The sequence below is a fragment of the Giraffa tippelskirchi genome, chromosome 7 (genome assembly GCF_054371585.1).
Source record: "Giraffa tippelskirchi isolate mGirTip1 chromosome 7, T2T-mGirTip1v1.2.pri, whole genome shotgun sequence".
Lineage (NCBI taxonomy): Eukaryota > Metazoa > Chordata > Mammalia > Artiodactyla > Giraffidae > Giraffa > Giraffa tippelskirchi.
In genome coordinates, this window is record NC_137281.1 from 147,300,260 (window position 1) to 147,320,525 (window position 20,266).

Consider the following 20,266-nt stretch of genomic DNA (forward strand, 5'->3'; position numbering starts at 1 on the left):
AATGCTCCATTTCAAGGAGTAACTATATCACAGCAAAACCCTCTGAATACTGAAGTTTACATACATCACACCTGCATCATTAGAAGGTGGTGCTGGTTGCCATTGTGGCGTCATCATGTTAGAAGCAAATTGTTGCACTTTTGGCGTCTCTATATGCCACGTCGTCCGGGCCTACCGTTTGACATTTTGAGAGATTGGGGCGTAAGGACTATTACACGGAATCATCGGGCTTAGTAGGGACTCCGGTCCTGACTCCCAGGGGAGCTTTCTGTTCTCGTGCCATGGCCTCTACCAGCACCACTGCCATCACCAGCATTACTAAACATTTACCATGTGCCAGCTATGAAGCCTAGTGTTACACATTTTTTTCTCATCTAATTCTCAAATCTGTGGGAGAGCTTTTTTTAGTATCAGTTTTATTGAGGTCTGATGTGCATACGATAGACTGCGTTCATTCGAAGTGCACAGTGTGAATTTTTACAGCTGTGTATACCCAGTGAAACCTCCACCACCATCAACACACAGAACATTCCCGTCACCTCTGGAAGTTGCTCTCGCTCTTTTCAGTCCATCCTCCTTCTGCCCCTGTCTCTAGGCAACTGTGATGTCTTTTTTTTCTGTCATGATAGAGTGGCTTGTAGTTTCTAGAACTTTATGCACTGAGTCGTACATGTGTATGCTTTTGTGGTTGACTTTTTCACTCATTAGAACGATTTTGAGATCCATCCAGCTGGTTGCATATATCATTATCCAGTTCATTTTTATTGATGATATTCCATTGCATGGATACATAGCACGTTTTGGTCATCTTGGTTATCTGTTCACCTGTTAAAGGACATTTTAATCGGTCATCATCCCCATTTTAAGGATGGGGAGACTAAGGCAAAGAAAGGCAGCCTTGCCGAAGGTCACACAGCTAGTAGGTGACAACACCAGGATTTGGAAGGCAGCTGTGTTCACCATGTATTACTAGCACAACTTAGCCCAGCACCAGGATTTGAATGCATGTCTTGGCCCAGAGTCCCTGCTCCTGGCCTCTGGGCTATAACAAATAGCCCGACCTCCGCTGTGTTGGCATCTTCTTGCACAGGTCGGTTGTGTCAATGTCAGCTCCCCGGTGTGTAAAATAGAGTGCTGGCATGATTGATAGGATGCTTGATACAATTCCATTAAGGAAGGAGAGAAGAAAGTTGCTGTTTTCAGACGGTACCTCTGGCATTTTTTTCCCCTTCGTAAACTGGGAATATGAAATTTGTGATTTGACCTTTATTTTGGCTCTGCGAGTTTGAAGCAAAAAAAAGCGTTTCTTGTCAGAGTACACTTGATTTTACCTTCTAGGAGGTATGTCTCTGCCCTAGCATAAATCTGTTTTCCATGCAGTTATCCCAGGTCCTTTAATGGAAAATCAGTTCATATGTTACACTTCACACTCGACTTAGTCCATTTCACTGTATGTGAATGTTTAGAATCCATTTTGCTGTAGGAATCATATGTTACATATAACTAGTCTCTAGAATTATCTTTGCTCAGGGAATTACTTGGTTGGCTAGTTAAGGCTGCTCCTTTGAACTTAGAATAACCAATGGGTGGGGAAACTCCATGAATGATTGCCCTGAACCGTCCATGGATGCTCATTCAGCAATGACATTAAACAGATCTCTGGGCACCTGTAAGGAAACCTACTGGTTCCCTTAACAAAATCACATCTGGGGGCTTTTCCAGGGGCTCAGTGTTAAAGAATCTGCCTGCCAGTGCAGGAGACATGGATTCGATCCCTCCCTGGTTCGGGAAGATCCCACATACCTTGGAGCAGCTAAGGCCATGTGCCTATGCTCTAGAGCCTGGGAGTTGCAATGACAGAGCCCATGTGCTGCAGCTACTGAAGCCTGCACACCTTTGACCCCATGCACCATAACTGGAGAAGCCACCACAATGAGAACCCTGCACAAAACAACTAGAGAATAGCCCCCTGCTCACTGCAGCTAAAGAAAAGCCCATGCAGCAACCAAGACCCAGCACAGTCAAATAAATAAATACATTCTTTTAATTAATAAAATCACATCCAGATTCTTTGAGGTGTATTCTCACCTGGGAAGGGGCTACCCGTCTTCTGGTACTTGGTAGGGCTGCGTGATTGACGAGCCATCTCAAAGGAGAAGATGAATCTCCAGGAGTAGAAGTGAGGAGCCAAGGTCCAGGGCCTCCTCTGAGCATCTTGGAGATGAATCTTCACTGAGGAAAGCCAAGGGGTCTTCATGAAGCATCTCCTGTGGCCAGTGCTGCTCCAGGTCTTGGAAATGGTGGTGAGTGAGACAGCCCCTGCCCTCCAGGATTCTCTGATCTAGTGAGACACGCCCGGCCTTCTTTCCTCCTCCTCTTTTATAGAAGACTTTGAGGAGCCATGTCTCTTGAGATACATTTCTCACCATTCAGCCTCCCTAGATCACTCTTCAAAAATGTTTCTGCTTCTGTTTTATTTTTATTTTTTTGGCTGCACTGGGCAGCATGTGGGATCTTAATTGTCCTGACCAGGGATCAGACCTGCATCCACTGTAATGGAAGCATGGAGTTTTGACCACTGGAGCTCCAGAGAAGTCCTAGATCTCTCTTGATACCTGGTGCTCCTCCTCCTTCCCTGGGGAAGAAGCTGAGGGAGAGAAGAGAAACACATCCTCTTGTTTATTGATGTTTCCCTCAGGCTTCTGAGGGAAGAGAACAGAAAAACAGAAAGGAAGGAGCTGTTGGGGTGGGACGTGTTTTTTGAATGAGAAGCAGAGAGCAAGTGCTGTGCAGAGGTGGTGTGGGGATCTGTTGCTTAACCAGAATGTATTGCAGAGGGACTGTTTGCAAGACCAAGGCAGGCTGTGAACTAAAATGTTTCTAGGGGCTCAGCAGACAATAGAAACACTTGAAACAGCAGGTGTGTTTGACCATAAAGAATGGTGAGGCCTGTGGTGAGCTTGGAGGGGAGATGGCATGACCTGAAAGTTGTCAAATTCCTATTTCAAATAATGACAAGTTTTAAACGTCACTGCATGAACAGAACAAAATGCATCTTCAGGTTGGACTAGGCCTTTAGGAAGCGATTTGTAAATCCTTTGTAAGACCTTGCCGACATCCACTGGATCATAGAAAAGCAAGGGAATTCCAGAGAAACATCTGTTCTGCTTCATTGTCTACAGTAAAGCCTTTGACTGTGTGGACCACAACAAACTGTGGAAAACTCATAAAGAGTTGGGAATAGCAGATCACTTTACCTGTCTCCTGAGAAACCTGTATGCAGATCAAGAAGCAACAGTTATAACTGGACATGGAACAATGGACTGGTGAGTCTCTGAAAACGGGAGCTTTAAAAAAAAAAAAGAATTAGCTCTTTCTTGCATGTAACCATCGCATCTTGGTGTAATCCAGGACTGCAGGTGGAATTTTCAATACCTCTTCCTGGCAGCTCCCACGCCTCTGGGGCATGCCACCTTCTCACTGGAGAGGGTGGCGCTCTTCGTATCCTGGGGTCCAGTCTTGACAGAATCAAAATACTCAAAGCCTCATGGCCATCCCAAAAGTGTGTAATTACTAAAGGACAGGCTGAGTTGAGCCACTTTTAGCCAGGGGCAACTGGGGACTTAATTCTGCGAGTGTAACAATCTGGATGATCTGAGAGCTCTGAGTTTAAGGGTAATTGCTCAATTTTCTATCCATGTCAACAGGGAAAATAGGTAAAAGTGGCTGAACACATCCCAGCAATGAGGTTGGATGAGATGTGAGATGTTGGACTGTCAGCAGAATTAGAAAAACGCTCTCTGCAGTGGGCTATTGCTCTGTTGCCCCTCTCCCTGTTCATCTCTGTCCCCAGGCTTTCTGTGGCTCTTTTGGGCTCTTTCTCGTTCCTTGCTTAATTCTGCCACCGTATCTTTCATCCATTCTCGTGCAAACAGCAGTCAGTCTTAGCCCAAGCAGTTTTCATGTGGAGAAAGAGAGAGTGGGCAGAATTCTTTTAGTGCAGATAAATTGGAACCCTGATGTCTCAATTCTTTTCTCTTGCTTAGGCAGAATGTTCCATTATATTGGCATTCGCTCCTTAGACTTAACACAGCGGATCGGACTTTTAGGTGGTACCCAAACCTAGTCCCTTTGCCTCCCTAATTTTATCTATTTATTCATTTGGGGCTGCACTGGTCTTTGTTGCTGCTCGCGGGCTTCCTCTAGTTGCAGGGAGCAGGGACCACTCTCTAGTTGTGGTGCGCAGGCTTCTCATCGCGGTGGCTTCTCTTGTTGCAGAGCATGGGCTCCAGAGCATTTGGGCTTCAGTAGCTGTGGCACATGGGCTTAGTTGCCCCACAGCCTGCAGGATCTTCCTGGACCAGGGGTCAAACCCGAGTGCCCTGCGTTGGCAGGTGGATTCTTAGCCACCGGACCACCAGAGAAGTCCTGCCTCCCTGATTTAAAAAAAAAAAACAACAACTATTCTAACCAGGGTTCCTTTTAGCTAAACAGAGCAGGAAAGAGGGCAGGGGTGGGGTGGGGTGGGGTGGGATTCATTAATCTAAGGAGTAACTGTCCTCTCTGGTGTCTGCCTTGTTAAGCTTGGTTTTGTTTATAGTATAGTTAGTATGAGATTGGAAAAAGAAGTCCTTCTTACAGGAAAATGGGATTGATAATTAACGTGTGTGTTTACCAAGAGCCAGGCTTTGTGCGGTTTTCCCTGCAATACTTTAGTCAGTCCTCAGCATTTCTACGAGGAGACACTGTGATCATTTCCCTTTTCCGGGGAAAGAAATTGAAGCCTTGGGAAGTTAAATAGCTAACAGAGGTCACATGACTAATAAGCAGAGATGTGCTGATTTAACAACCAGCTCTCCAGGGCGGGGAGGGGGCCAAGTCCTCACTGGGTCGAGTTCCCAGGTGGCACAGTGGTAAAGAATCCGCCTGCCAGTGCAGGAGACCCAAGAGACTCGACCCAAGGTTCGATCCCTGAGTCAGGAAGATGCCCTGGAGGAGGAAATGGCAACCCACTCCAGTATTCTTGCCTAAAAATTTCCATGGACAGAAGAGCCTGGTGGGCTACAGTCCATGGGGTCGCAAAGCGTCGGACATGACCGAGTGATTGAACACACACATACTCCTACCATGGCTGGTTTCAAGGTCCCAGTATGACACCAGCGACTACAAAACTGGGAAGAGATCAACAGGAGCACACCAGTATATCATGTTTCCACCACACCAGTCCTTTGGATGTAAATAAGTTCATAAGCATAGGTAAAGTAAAACGCAGTAAAATTTAGAAAGTGGCGAGTTCTAAGTATCACCTTTATTTTTAATGTGATTTATTTAATTACGCTGTGTTGGCACTCTGCTTAGTCACTAAGTCACGTCTGACTCTCTGTAACCCATGGGCTGTAGCCCACCAGGCTCCTCTGTCCTTGGGATTTTTCAGGCACAAATACTGGAGTGAGTTGCAGTTTCCTCCTCTAGGGGATCTTTCCAACCCAGGGATCAAACCTGCATCTCCCGTGTCTCCTGCATTGCTGGCTGATTCTTTACCTGTTGAGCCATCAGGGAAGCCCTATTTAATTAACTCCAGGAGATAGTGAAAGACAGGGAAGCCTGGTGTGCTGCAGTCCATGGGGTCACAGAGAGTCAAACAGGACTTAGGGACTGAACAGCAACAATAATATGTAATTTAATCTTTACTAATGTTTCTATGTAACAACCTGCATGCGAAATTCCTGAACATTTTAGACAGCCCGAACTGCTCCAGAACATCACCGCTAGTACGTGGCCTTCATGACTCCCAATCACCTGCTTGCAGCACCTTCCTCTTTACTGTCAAAGCGCTAGGTTTGTTTCTCCAGCCTGCTTATCTGGGAGGCTGGCCTCCACTCACCTTCCCAGCGCCCTGTTGCAGGTTTGCTCTCCTTTCCTGGTTCTCAGATTAACCCGCTGGCCCCTGTCCTCAGCTCTGCTGATCGTCTCTCTGTGAAGTCTTGTCAGCAACACCTGGGCTGAGTAGAGAACGGCCAGAGAAGCTAGGTCTTTAAAGCTCTGTGACATAAACCAGAATCTTCAGGTTGGACCATTCTTCCCCCATCTTATGTTTTATTTTCTATCAGATCCATTGGGATTGCTTTTTTATTATTACATTTTAAAATATTCATTCGTTCATTCACTCTTTGCTGCGGCGAGATCTTTAGTTGTGGCATGTGGGATCTAGTTCCCTGACCAGGGATCAAACCCGGGCCCCCTGGATTGGGAGCACAGAGTCTTAGCCACTGGACCACCTGGGAAGTCCTGGGATTGCTTTTAAATAAGGAATTCTTGCGCCTCTTCTGGGTCTTCCGGAGAGGAGCTCCTGTTTTAGGGTGAGAGGAAAGAGAGCTTTGTGAGGGTGGAAGTGTGAGCACCAGGGAGCGTGGGACATTTAGAAGAACAGAGACCCCACAGGGTGCTCCCTGGGCCGTGGAGGGCTCTGCTTGGAGCTCTCCCACCAGTCTCATCCTTGAGACGCAGCTGAGGGTGAACAAACTGACGTCACGGAGACTTGGGACATCACAGACACTGCATGGGACGTCAGAGATTCCCCAGTCAGGGGTGTCGGATTATGGTGCGAATACTGAGCTGAATTCACTGCGGGCCACAGGAGGAATCTGTGTAGGCTCATTGCATTAGAGAAAATGAACTTTCCATACAGCAGTTCTCTTTTTTTAATATTTATTTGTTTATTTTGGCTCCATCAGGTCTTAGTTGCAACATGAGGGATCTTACATGGGCCTTCATTGTTCCGTGGCCTGTGGGATTTTAGTTCCCCGAACAGGGATTGAACCTGGGTCCCATACACTTGGGGGTGGATTCCTAAACACTAGACTGCCAGGGAAGTCTCCTATACAGTGACTCTTTAAACAAAAGACCCGGCTTGCCTTACAGACACGTAGGTGGTGTCTGTAGCTGGAATATTTGGGAAGACTGCTCCACAGGCCAATGTGACAGTAAGGTGTTTTTTAAAAATTATACCATGAGATGTATTCCAGTGGACACCCCAGAAATAAGGATGTCTTTGAGACAGAAGGCACCTCATTTTGGTGATAAGGAAACTTAGGAGCAGAGCTGACAAATAATTGCACAAGGTCAGCAGGTAAAGGGCAGACCTGGGACCCGGGTTTCCTGACTCCTGATTGGGTCCGCCCTCTGGTAGAGCTCTGCACAGCAAGAGTCTGGATTTGGTTCTTCCATGACAGACAGTGAAAGCCACACTCTTTGTGAGAAAAGAGAAATGAACTCCAGTAGATGGAAACTCTTGAGGCCCCAGTGGCTGACTTCACAGCTCCCCATTGTGTGTTTGGCCAGGGTTGGTCTGGCCAGGGTTGGTCCCCAGAGCCAGTGAGACACCAGAGAAGTTACAGGGAATTTGCCTGAAGTTTCATTAATGCAGCAAGAGAAGTTGTTTTAACTTGGTTTTGTGTTCAAGGTCCCATGATCCCACTATGGGAAAAGCATACGCCATCACAGAGTAGGTATCTGGGAGTTGATGGAATGTCTTGACTCAGCAAGCTTAGTAGAGACTGGTTTGGCTCTGTTCTCCTTGCCGCTCAAAAAGGCAGTGTCAGGGCAGGTTTTGGAAATGGAGTTAAGCTTGAACCAGACTTTGGTTGTTCTGCTTTGTCCCCTCAGTTGTCCCCTACCTCCCCTGGTCCAGCTGCAGAGCACAGCCTGGAGTGTTGACCAGACCTCCCGCTCACTGGCAGATCTGGAACAACATGCTGTAGGCCCCTTGGTGGTCCCTTGCCATCTCTGGGTCACACCAGCCTTCCCAAACTCTCCATCACGAACATCTCTGCCCAAAAGGCAGTTGACAGTGACCAGTGTCTGGGGCGCCAGTTTCTTTGTTCATGTGAGCAGCTTTCTGGGATGTCCCTGTCTGAAGAGGTGGGATGGGGAGGATGAAGCAAGTCTTGGACCACACATGCACGACTGTCGTAAACGAAGCAGCCTGTATTGATCTTCCTCCAAGAACACAGGGAAGGCTCCATCAGCATCCCGTGGTGCCATAGTCTGTTTGGAGGAATGTGATTAATAATAAATTTTCCAACATTAAGCACAGACAAAAGCAAAAGAGAGCTCACCTTCCCTGAAATAACTATAGAGACCTGAGTATTTATTCTGTAACTCCTTGGGGTCTTTCCCCATTGAATACAAAAGACAGGATTGGGGTAGGACAAAGCTAATCCCATTTAGCTGTGTGAGACGGTCCTAGGTGTGACTGTGAGCCACAGTCCAGCTTTGCGGAGAAACACAGGTCCTTCTCCACAGAGCTGTGATGGGAATGATGGATGAGGGAAGAGAGGAGATGAAGCCAGTTTGGTGAGAACCACTGCCCGGAGACATCTTACGCTCCTTAGATTTTTATGTGATTAGAAAGAAATTGAGGCTCGATGCCATAGGATGTCTGTTTCAAGCGATGGGGACTGTATAGGAAAGAGGCGTGGTGTTCTCTGCAACTAAAAGAGACAAATGGATTTGTAGGAGTTGCTCCAAATAGTCTGTAACTAAAGCCAGTGTCAGCTGTGGCCTGGGGACTGTATTCTCCAAGCAGGTGGCCGTGGTGCCCTTACTCGTCTTGAAGTCTGATGGCCAGACAGCACTTAGGTGAAACGGGAAGGAACAGGCTTGATTGTGCATCTGAGGTTGGGACTCAGCACATCACTTGGGCCTCAGTGCGAGAAGTCTTCCCTTGCAACACCTGCAGATAGCAAAGCCTAGGTATAGCAGAAATCCAGGGAAGCGGTCATAGGGGACCCTCTTACCTTAGCAAGAGATGAACTTGGTATGGCCAACCGGTAGGGTCTTCCTTTCCAGTTTCAGGTCCTCCCAGCTTTCTAAACATGCCCAGATGTCCGCCGTGTGTGTGGGTATACTCGCCTATACGTACGCACACGCAGGAGGGCAGATATTGGGAAAATGATTCCTGAGTCCATAAGTGTGGTTGACAGACTGGGTTTACCTAAAAGACCCTTTAAGAGAAAGCTCTTGAAAGATGATTACAGAATTGAGACACCATCATTTAAAAGTGCCCGAGGCAAACGCCTTTGAAAATTGCAGCAGCGGAGGGACAGAGAAAGAACCAGGCAGCCCTTGATTGTTGGGCTGTTCCCTCAGGACCCGTCGCCCCCCCTCCCCCTCTGTTTCGCATCTGATAAGAGAGAGCAGCGGTAAGACTCCTCATCTATCTTATGAAAATCCGATTCGGAATGGCTGTGATCAAAACCAGCTGGCTGTCACCAGCAGTGGCCTTGCACGGAGGAAACCACTCAGAAGCTGTTCCGTATGTGGGGGTGTCACGGGTGGCACCGATCAAAGGAGCATTTTTTTAATAAATATATATAAGGAAAAACACAAAACCTAAGGATTTAGAATAAAAGCAGTGGAGTTTGTCTTGTTTTTTTTCAGCATAACACGAAGAGGATGAAATAGAATCAGATATGCCGGGTTTCTAACACACTTCTAGGGGCGGCTCTGAGAAGGCCGCTCTCTGTCACATTCATTCCGTATTCGCTCGTCTCGGGCCTTGTTGAAGAGAGCGGAGAGGTCCTCCCTTTTCCGTCCCTTCCAGCCGCTTCATCCCTCGTCACCTTTAAAGGCCCTTACCCCTCCTCATGCTTAGCACGTCTCTCCGGATCAAAGCTGGAACTGCCGTGAAGCTCCGGGAGCCTCCCTGTTCATTGTTTTCATTTCCTTCAACTGATAGTAACCAGTGTATCAAAAGTGAAGTCACTCAGTCCAACTCTTTGCGACCCCATGGACTGGAGCCTACCAGGCTCCTCCATCCATGGGATTTCCCAGGCAAGAATACTAGAGTGGGTTGCCATTTCCTTTTCCAGGGGATCTTCCCAACCCAGGGATCGAACCTGGGTCTCCCGTATTGTAGGCAGACGCTTTACAATCTGAGCCACCAGGGAAGTCATATATATAGCGTTCGCTAGAGGTCAACCCTCTCAGGTGACACGGCTCCTTCCCTGCATTAGGCTCCTGGGCTGCATGGGGCGTTTCCCTGTGGAGAACCATCATTGGGTCTGCTTTGTCTCTCAGGAACACCACCTTTAATTGCTGCAAAAGGGTCAGTCCTGGTTGACAACCCTTCACGTGGTCGATATGGACTCTTCTGTAGCCCGTGGTGAACTGTCTGGGATGACGGGGCAAATCTCCTTCTGGGGTGTTGCATTCGAGCCGCCTTCTGGAATGCGCTGCTGTCCCCCTGCAGGTGATACAATGAGGCCGGGCCTGCATGCCGGAGGCAGGCCACAAGCTGAGTCACCACTCAGCACAGCCTCCCATCTGCCTACCAGCACCACACCTGCTGAGACTCGGCTTGTCTCAGACACAGACTCAGTCCCAGCCCTGCTTTCCTAGCCCATCGTCAGCCAGGACAGTTGCCACGGGGGAGGTGGGGGGCTGGATGGAGCAACTGGCTCCATTTTTTTTTTTTAGTTTTTATTGGACTATAATTGCTTTACAGTGTTGTGTTAGTTTCTGCTGTACAACAAAATGAATCGGTCATATGTATACATGTATCCCCTCTCTTTTGGATTTCCTTCCCATTTAGGTCACCACGGAGCATTGACTAAAGTTCGCTGTGTATACAGCAGGTTCCCACTACTTATCTATTCTAGGCACAGTAATGTATTGATATATATGTCAGTCCCAATCTCCCAGTTCATCCTACCCTCCTCCCCCGTTGGTGTCCGTACATCTGTTCTCTACGTCCCTGTCTCTATTTCTGCTTTGCACGTAGGTTCAACACCAGCTGTTTTGATGTTCTTCTTGAGGTCGGTGATCTCTTTCCCCAGCAGCATGAGGAAGGGGGGTGGTTGGGTAGAAGCACGAGGCTTCTCAGCACATACGGGATATGGATGAAGCCCCCTCCACACCCCCACTAGCCAGCCCCTCAGGAGACGGGCATCTTCTTTCTGTCCCTGGCACTGACTTCCTCAGGGACCTGCTTGTGCATCTTTTGCTCATAGTCAGAACCTGTTTCTCAGCCCCTGCAGTGGGCCCTCTGGCCAATGGTGTCACAGTGTTCAGCCTCTCTTCTCGGAAGGCTGCCCGTCTCCTCCCGGCCCAGTGGCCCAGCTGAGTCCAGCTGACTCACTGGGGACCCGTCTTCATGAAGCAGACCTGCCTGGGATCCGCAGGTGCTTTTTTGCCCTGGGACCCGAGTCCACCTGGGGACTGCAAGGGCCCAGAGCTCCTCTGAGAGCATCCCTTCCCCTTCTTCTTTCGGGTGTTTGAAGCCTGTTGCCTACTGCTTTCCCCTTTTCTTCTCCCTTTAAAAAAAAATGCTCCATTTTTTCACTTAGAAAAAAAAATTATTTATACGATTGAGATCCACTAATTAAAGCCATTTTCTGGTATTTGGTTACTGGAGCGTTTGATGTCTCTCTGACAAGACCATGAAATGCATAGAGTGTCCACAGGGACAGAATTTGCTGAACACGGCTCTTTGTAAATGAGGGGACACAGTGTCGCAGCAGCTCATGAATATGAAACGCCCATGATGCCACCTCAGTGGACTTGGGAACACAGATGAATCCTGTCATGTGCTAAATGAGACCAATTTCTTTCACTTAACTTCATCTTCAATCAGACCTTCTTCCATTTCCCTGTTTAAAATTCCCCATACGTGATGCAGAAGGTAACAGTATTCAGTAAAACAAAGTTTTGCAGCTGCAGAGAAAAATGATAATGATCTCGGGCGTAAAGTTGCCATCTCCTAGAACCGTGGACATTCTTTCGAAAACTCATGAGCTCTGCTGAGGGTCTGTTGACTTTGAACACACCATTGGGGATTGTCTCGACTGCTCTTTTTGGGGTGTCCCCCTGCAGCGTGTCAGGTCCCTTTCAGGTGGGTTGGTTGTTGAACATGGCTGTGCCTTAAAGGGTGGACCTGAGCCCTCAGCAGCCCACGAGTGCTCTGCAGTGGCCGGGGTACTGCCAGAGGAGCAGCTGTGGGGCTGTGTGGGTCCTCTACCCTGGGGAGCTGGGGTGAGGTTAGTGAGTGAAGCAAGAGGGACAGATGTCATCAGTGAGCATCTAGAAGGACCAAGCCAGGTAGGCCGACCCCAGTACCATTTACTAAGGCATCAAGGTCAGAATGTGCCAGAGTTTAGAAGAGACTTCATGTAGCTCTCTAGAAACCCTCTGGCCATGACTACGGAGTCCCGTTCAGAAATCCCCAACCAAGGACATCAGCACAGAGTAGAAGCTAAAGAAATGCAGAGAGGAGCAGCTCCCTGCATGCACCATGTTTGCCTGGATGGGACCAGGGGCCAGGTCAGGGTGTCTCCTTTGTTCTCTCCTTCCTCTGCAGGAAGATTTATGCTCCAGGGAAAGAGCCTGAGTGATGCTCAGGGTGCCCTCATCGCAAGTGGAGTCCAATCCAAGAAATCACCTTCTGTTCTTGTAGCAAAACAAGCAGACGACAGCCAGATGTGAAGGCAGGCTCATCACAGCGATCTGGGGCCAAAGTTTGTGCAAGAGGCAGGCAGTCTTCTTGTTGTCAAGCCACAGGGGCTGAAAAGGATCCCACTGGGACTTCCTGGGTACTTAGCATTTTAGTGTGCGGGTGTGATGGTATTATCCATAATGAATGGATTTCAGGGCAAATGGCAGCTTCTCACATCTTTGAAATCAGTCGTAATTGATCTTGCTAGTGTTCCCACGTGTTTCTATTATTTATTTCTATTATTTATTTAAGCACCCCTCATTTATTTCTGTGGTTTCATCTGGTGGTTGGTTGGTTGGTAGGCCTGTTGGCAGACTGGTATACTCGTATCATGATGAGTTTTCCATTTCGCAACCTCTCCCTTTGGAATTAGTTCCTACTGTTGTTGCTGTACGTTAACAAGCCTTTACTGGGACTCCCAGAAAGCAGAGTAGTAAGACTGGGGCACACCAGAGATCAAGAGGAAGCTCAGGGAGATTGGTGAAGGGCAGTGTGACCCAGCCTCGGGATGGAAGCCGAGGGGTCCATAGGGACTATATTTGAATGACCCTTCCTCTGTAACTTTGTCCCCACTGCTCTGTCGTTTCTTGTATATGCACAGGCCCTTCCCAGCAGGCCTTGAAGCTCTCAAGTAAGGCAAAGCCTTTGCTATGATGCCATCAAACCCAGGAAGTGTCTAAGGATGGCTCTTGGTTGTTCTTGTGAAATGAATCCTGCTTAAGCAGCTCTGAGACTCAATAGCACTTATACTACAACCGGAATGATCTAGAGAAGATGAACATGGCATCCTTCTATGGGTATGGCTTTCAGATTTGAGAGACATTTACTGATGTCAGTTCTGTTCGATTGTCCTTTAGTCTGCCCATCTTTGGGAATGCAGGAGTGACTGAGACACGGTCTTCACCCTCAAAATAGTTCATCATCTAGGAGGCAGGCCAAGGGCAAATTTCACTTACTCTACCTACAGCAAGGTAATCAGGTCCATCCTGTGGCCTTGAATAAAGTATTATGGAAAGACAGAGTAGGAAGCTCTGAATTCTGCTTTTGACTTCCCAGATGATCTACAAAGGAAGGGATGTGCATTTTACTTATTCTGCTCATTTGTCATCATTTTGTAAGTGTACAGGCCCTCCCACTGCAACTTGTCCACGTTTATTTAGTCCTTCTTGGTTTTCCCCTAATGTGCCTCCGGAGGGATCTTGCCTGTAGCAGGCACCCATCAGGCACGTGTCTCCTGGCTGGTCGATGCGGGTTCTGCCCCACCAGGCACCCGACGCCCTCTTTCCTGCCTCGCTCTGTGCGGCTCTCTCCCGCGCCCTCCACGTCAGCCACACCAGCCTCCCTCAGCGAACTGCTCCTCATCTCCTGGCACCTTTGGGCACACTGTCCCCTGCCCAACTTAGTGCTATTTATCCTCCAGCTGCTCTGTCCAAGTTCTGAGACCTCCTCTCACCCCTCACACCACCCCACAAAATCCCAAGTTAGATTCTCTCTGGACTGAAATAAGTGCATTATGCAGCATCTGTTCAGTAGAATACTAGCCCACCAGGCTCCTCTGTCCATGGAATTCTCCAGGCAACCATACTGGAGTGGGTAGCCATTCCCTTCTCCAGGGGATCTTCCCGACCCAGGGATTGAACCCGGGTCTCCCGCATTGCAGGCAGATTCTTTACCATCTGAGCCACCAGGGAAACCCATAGAATACTAGATGGCCATTTAAAAGGATAAGATGAATCTGTATACTGAAAAGGAAAGATAAAAATCAGTCACAGAACCATGGATATGTAGCATGCCATTTGCAAACATTTTTAAAAGGACATATGTGCTGTATATGCAAAAATTCTTTTCAGTAACCACATATGAGAAATGATTAATAGCGATCACGTCTAGGGAGACAACTGGGGTTCATATAAGGAAAGGATGTTTTTGTGTCAAACTTATCTGTAGCATTTGAATTTATTACCACGTATGATGTTACTTTTACCTGGTGGCTCAGATGGTAAAGAGTCGGCCTGCAATGCTGGAGACCTGGGTTCAATCCCTGGGTCGGGAAGATCCCTTGGAGAAGGGAACAGCTCCCACTCCAGTATTCTGGCCTGGAGAAGTCCATGGACCGTACAGTGCCTGGAGTCACACAAATGCAATTTCCCCACCATGTGGCTAATTGGGCACCATGTGGGGCCCAGAAGCAGGTGAACAGCAAGTGAGACGGCTGACATGAGAGGCCTAGAGCAAATGCCCAGCAGGGAAGGCCCGTGTTATTAAGGAGCCCAAGTGGAAGAGAGTGGCAGGTAACCTATGGGAGGAGGGGGCGCCCTCTTTGGGGACCAAGATCAAGGATGAGGGCTCCACTCCCAGGGCGCTGGCACGTCAACCCTCTTGCCTCGCCAGCCCCTTTCCTGGGGGTGTCTGAGGTATCTCAGCCACCTCCTTCTCCTCATGGCTGGTTTAACGCCACAGGGCCAGCAGGGGAGGAAGTCTCTGGGCTCTCATGTGTTGGTCCATTTTCCTCTCTGCTCCAACGGCCTTGTAGGGAAGTAGCCTGTGGGGCGTATGGTGAGGGAGAGACTTAGCTTAGTTATGGTTCCTGGGAGGCAGAGGAATAACCGAAAACAGAGGACCCTGAGTACAGCTAGTCTGTTGGGGAGCCAGGATGTGAATGCCTCCAATGCCTGCACTCTTAACCACTGGACAGCAGTCCTACCCACATGCTTAACAAACCCACTGTTTCCATTAATGTTCTTATTGTTAGCAGCATGGAAGAAAATGAGACTAAAGTCAATAGAATGACTGAACTTTCAGTGGTGCTAGAGCAGATTCCTTTCTTCCTCTTATCATCGCTATTAAAATCATACGCTTCGGGATGTTAAACTTGACACCCTGAATCAGACCGGGTCTCCGGGCCAGGCCTACAGGTCACGTCGCTGACTGCAGGCGCGGCTGCATCGTCCCATGCAGGTCATTTTGTAAAGAAGCAGATTGATTTCTCAAGCCCATTTTCTTTTTCTAGGTTGGTTCATCGCGTATGTGTGTGTGAGAGAGGGGGGAGTGGGACTGAGGGGAGAGAAAGAGGCAAAGAGGACAGAAACTGTTGGGAACATGTCACGTCCTCATAAGCAAGCCCCCGTCTGTGACTGTAAATCAGAAACTGTAGGATGAGGAAGTTCTTTGAAATTTGCCCAAGACCTGCTCCACGGCCACCTGTTCCTCCGGGGCCGGGAGTTGGATGGCCGGGCTCTGCAGCGATGAGCTCAAGCTGTCACTGCACCGGAATGCTCCAGCTTGGCTCGGCCTGGCTGTCATCGCTGGCTCCATCCCACTCCGGCGCTTCGCTGGGTTCTGTCGGGCACCAGGCTTCCAATTAGAGAGAGACCCCACTGTGTGGCCAGCGTCACCCGCGTCCCTCTGAGCGGCCCCTTTGCCAAGGCCTGCGCTGACCTCCGCTCTGGCGCAGATGGGGCCAGCCCCACTGGTCTTCCTGCGCATTTGGAGGAAGGAGGCGGGGATGAACGGGGGAAGCCCTTGGGGACCCGGTGCGATCTGCGGGCCGAAGTGCAGCTCCTCAGCACTGGGAGAAGCTGGGCAGGGTTGACAGGACCCAGAGGCTGACATTGCAGAGCAAGGGAGGACTGGGGAAGGCCCAGTCCTGAGCCTGAAGCTCAGCAAGGGGGGAATTTTCTTACCAGCTTCTGAATATTCATCTCAGGCTGGGCCCCACGCCGAGCAGAGCCAAGAGTAGCCTGCTGGCTCACACCAGGCCTGTCACCGTGCTGATGGCACATGGCGTGGCCAGCTTCCTCCCGGCCCGACTGCAGGGCCCATGCGGTCTCACCAGCCTGGGAGGCCCCTCGCCCTAGACTCAGGGATGGTGCTGTCAGCCAGCAGTGGACTGGATCCGCTCAGAGCGAGCTGAATTTCTATTAGCATAAGAAATAGAAAATTAGAGAATTCTGTATCTAATTCTCTAGCAGGATAGAGAGATAGCATCTAAGCTCTGAACAGCGTCTTTCTGGATAGAGGACTTGCTGAGTGTGATTCATTATTTCAGGGCTGGTGTGTGCATCTTCTTTATTTCCCTTTTATCAGCCATTTCTTTTTATTTCATCCTTTCACTCACTGTCTTTCTCTGCCTGTCTCTTTCTGTCTTATTTTCCATGTCTCCGTCTCTCCCTTGCATGCTCTCTCTCTCTCTCTCTTTCCAGGTACAACATCTGTAACTCTGCCATCGGAAGGAGTAATAAAGACACCAGGCTGGGAACTGACATTTATATATACTCCGGCTAGGGTTGACTAGAACCATTGCAAAGTCTAAATAATGAATAGCCTGAAAGTGGGAAGGGTCCTTTCCAGCTGCTCTTGGAATGATTCTGTGTCTCTTTAAAAAAAAAAAAAAGTTAATTTAATCCATAGAAGCAAAAAGGAAGGGTGTCTTCACTATTCTTGCCTCTCTAGAATTTTTCCTCCTTTTAATATTCGTAGTTGGTTTGAGACTTCCAAGACTGTCTCTCCCAGCTTCACCTTTTTTTTTTTTTCTCTGCCCCATCTCTTTTTATCTCTGTGCAGACTGGTTAAAACAAAGAAACCCCCTCTGCCAGTCAGTGATACTCACTGAGAGAAGGCAGTCCTTCTTTAGGGTGTTCGAGAAGATGGATGGTTTTTCTGCTGTAAGCAAGTCGCCACTATTAAGTGATGCTCCGTCTCTCTGTTTCTCCCTTTGCATGAGCTTGTTAGATGGACGAAAGGAAAGGCCTTGTGTCTCCTCCTATGTCTGTATGTCCGTCTCATACAGAGGATTCAGAAAAGAAGAATCTCCAGGAGACAGCAAGGGAAATGTCATCTTTAGAATCAGCATTGTTTAAGATATTAGACCTGGTCAATGGAGACTCGGGCTTCCCTCATAGCTCAGTTGGTAAAGAATCTGCCTGCAATACAGGAGACCCTGGTTTGATTCCTGGGTCAGGAAGATCCCCTGGAGAAGGGAGCGGCTGCCCACTCCAGTATTTTGGCCTGGAGAATTCCATGGACTGTATAGTCCATGGGGTCGCAAAGAGTCGGACACGACTGAGCGACCTTCATTTTCACTGGAGACTCTGATCCTGGACACTGCCGGGAAGCCAGGTCACATCATTAGGTGTAAAGTGACCTTGCAGATCCAGGCTCTGGGCTGTGACGGTTGCGAAGACTAGGACAAGCTGATGCGCGTGTGGGCCTCGGCCGTGAGGAGCTGCGCTCGTGGAGACGTCCACGTGGAGACATCCACGTGGTAACACGGCGTGTTCCCCGCTCCTCCGTCTCTGACCGTGCCAGGCTCACTCGGCTCCTCTCTTCTTTCCTCTCCTCTAAGCGCTTCCCCCCAGGGCTGTCCAGGACTCTCTTCTCATTTCTTTACATTTCTCCTTGGAGAGCTACTCCCGTGGCTCCTAACATGGACCAAATGTCAGGACCACCCAAGAAATCTTACGGAAAAATTCAGTCTCCCAAGCCCCACCCAGGAGACTTTAATTCCCGCAGGTTTTGGGGTAAAGCCTGAGATTCGGAAACTGTTGAAGTTCTGCCTTCGATTCTCATGCACACCTCAAGTTCAGTTCCACCACCCTGAATGGGGGTGGGGGAGGCCTGGAGGCCAGAGACCATCTGAGTGTCCATTCTCCCCAAAGCCTGTAGCCCTCACCGTGGCCAGGGTGTTGAAGCTGGTAAGTCATCAGTGGGGAAGCAGGCTAGATCCCCGCTCATGCTGCTGACCAGTTTTGCCTACCCTCTGGTTGCAGATATCCCTGTTATTCCGGACCTGGAGGAAGTACAGGAGGAAGACTTCGTCTTGCAGGTGGCAGCCCCTCCCAGGTATGTTATATTCACCTGAAGTTGGAGGGAGGCTGGGGAACATGCCAGGCGCCCTCAGCAGTCATGCTGCCCCCTTGGGGAGAGCCACATGTCTCTAATGATGGGCCCCATCCCAGGGTTCCCATTTTATTGCATGTTTTTTCCCCCATCTTGGTCCTTCCCAGCTGCCCAAGAGGCTCTGGGGATGGCGGCCTGGCAGCACTGCTGGCATAGATTCCTGCCCACATTCTGTCTTTCCCACAGCATCCAGGTGAACCGAGTAATGACCTACCGAGATCTGGACAATGACCTCATGAAGTACTCAGCCTTTCAGACCTTGGTGAGTGGACAGCTGCTATACAGAGGGGCAGGCTCCCATCGACATCTGCGGGGATTTCTCAGTTTCTCCCAGGCCTTGCAGCCCCTCCTCTGCGAGTCTCTGAGGCTGCCGGGCAACAGTCCCTTTGCCGGAGACATCCTCCTCGAGTATTAGAGCATCCCTGGACCCAGCCTATCCCAGTGTTCTCAGAGCCAGTCTCCCCCATGCCCCTGCCTGCCCCGTTGGCATCAGTAGATGTGCTGCATCATGCCTGCCCCTCCCTGGTGTTCACTTTCCCCCAAGGACTGCTCAGCCCGTAGGACATCGTGGTGTCCCCACCAACTCCCAGCGGCCATGTGGTCCACCCACAAGTTTGCTGTTTCACAAGGTGTTCCTGCAGGCCTGGGTTTGGAACATTCTACCCCACTCAACCTGGTCCCCTGAGGTCATTGTCCAAAGGCCCCTTGTGGTACACATAACCCCTTACCCCCCGACCATGTTCACAGGATGGAGAGATTGACCTAAAGCTCCTCACCAAGGTCCTGGCCCCGGAGCACGAGGTTCGAGAGGTAGGTGGCAGCGGCAGGTCCTGCCCCTCGGTCATGAGCAGCGGGCCCCGAGGCTGACCTGGGTGGGTGGCTGGCCATGCCTGAAGGGAGGGCCTCTCCCGTCTCACCCCAGGAGGCCTCTCTTGGCAGGAGGACGTCAGCTGGGACTGGGACCGTCTGTACACGGAGGTGTCCTCTGAGCTCCTCAGCGAGTGGGACGCGCTTCAGATGGACAAGGAGGGCCCTGTGGGGCAGCCCGCACACACCTGAGCCAGGGGGTTGCTCTCCCCACACACGCACACCTCTGCTCTGGACTCGAGGAAGAGGCCATAAACCTAAAGAAGCTCACAAGTGGCTCAGGATTTTTATATATGGACTATCTTGTAATAAAAATATTTTCTCTGGTAAGCAATTGCATCGTTCTGTGGCAAGAAATTGCTTTTGTTCTGTAGCCCTCTCTTCCAATCATTTGCAGCGCCCTGTTGGAAAAATCCATCAGGAGTGAAGGAAGGCATCTTTCGAGCCACCGATGGGAACTCGCCCCATCATTGAAGAGCAGGAGGGAAAGCTAGGTGGGGGAGGAGAAGGCTTTGCACTCCTGGAAACCATTCTGTTCACAGAGGCCACAGCAGCTCCAGGGAGCATCTCCCTGTGAACGCCTGGATGCAGGGACACCTGTGGGGGCAGAGAGCTGCCTGCTGGGGTCCTGGGGAGGGCCTGGCTGGATGCCTTTCTCCTTTTGGATGGTCAGTGACGTCGGTGACGCTGCACTGTCCTTCGTGCTTTCAGGGCCACTTAGGAGACAGCACAGCTCAGTAGAAGGCATGATAAGGTGACCCCGTTGCCCATGTCAGGGTTTAGTGGCTCTTCTGACAACGTGCGCCTTCCCTCCTGCTTCCTGCAGCCCAGACCTGGAGCTCCCAAAGCACGTGTTTCCCTTCTGCACCCCCAGGTTCCCAGGGCCTCGTTTCTGGTTCTCATTAGCAGAGGGCAGCTCGGCAGCCCTGAGATGTCCACAGGAACTCTCCAGGGAAGCTCAGGCCTCTCCCCTGACTACCCCCAACCTTTCCAAAGCAGAGCTATTTA

General features: G+C 49.8%; 1 protein-coding gene across 6 annotated transcripts in view; it reads left to right on the top strand.

Annotated features, from left to right (window-relative positions):
* The window catches only part of IFT43 (intraflagellar transport 43), a 106,106-nt gene extending 86,514 nt beyond the window's left edge, over positions 1–19,592 (top strand). For all 6 annotated transcript variants that reach the window (XM_081509338.1, XM_081509337.1, XM_081509339.1 and 3 more), the window contains 4 exons: positions 18,262–18,334; positions 18,578–18,653; positions 19,139–19,201; positions 19,331–19,592. In XM_081509338.1, coding sequence (XP_081365464.1) covers positions 18,262–18,334; positions 18,578–18,653; positions 19,139–19,201; positions 19,331–19,450 — 332 coding nt within the window. In that variant the 3' untranslated portion in view covers positions 19,451–19,592. The remainder of the gene's footprint in view (positions 1–18,261; positions 18,335–18,577; positions 18,654–19,138; positions 19,202–19,330) is intronic.
* Positions 19,593–20,266: the final 674 nt, after the last annotated feature.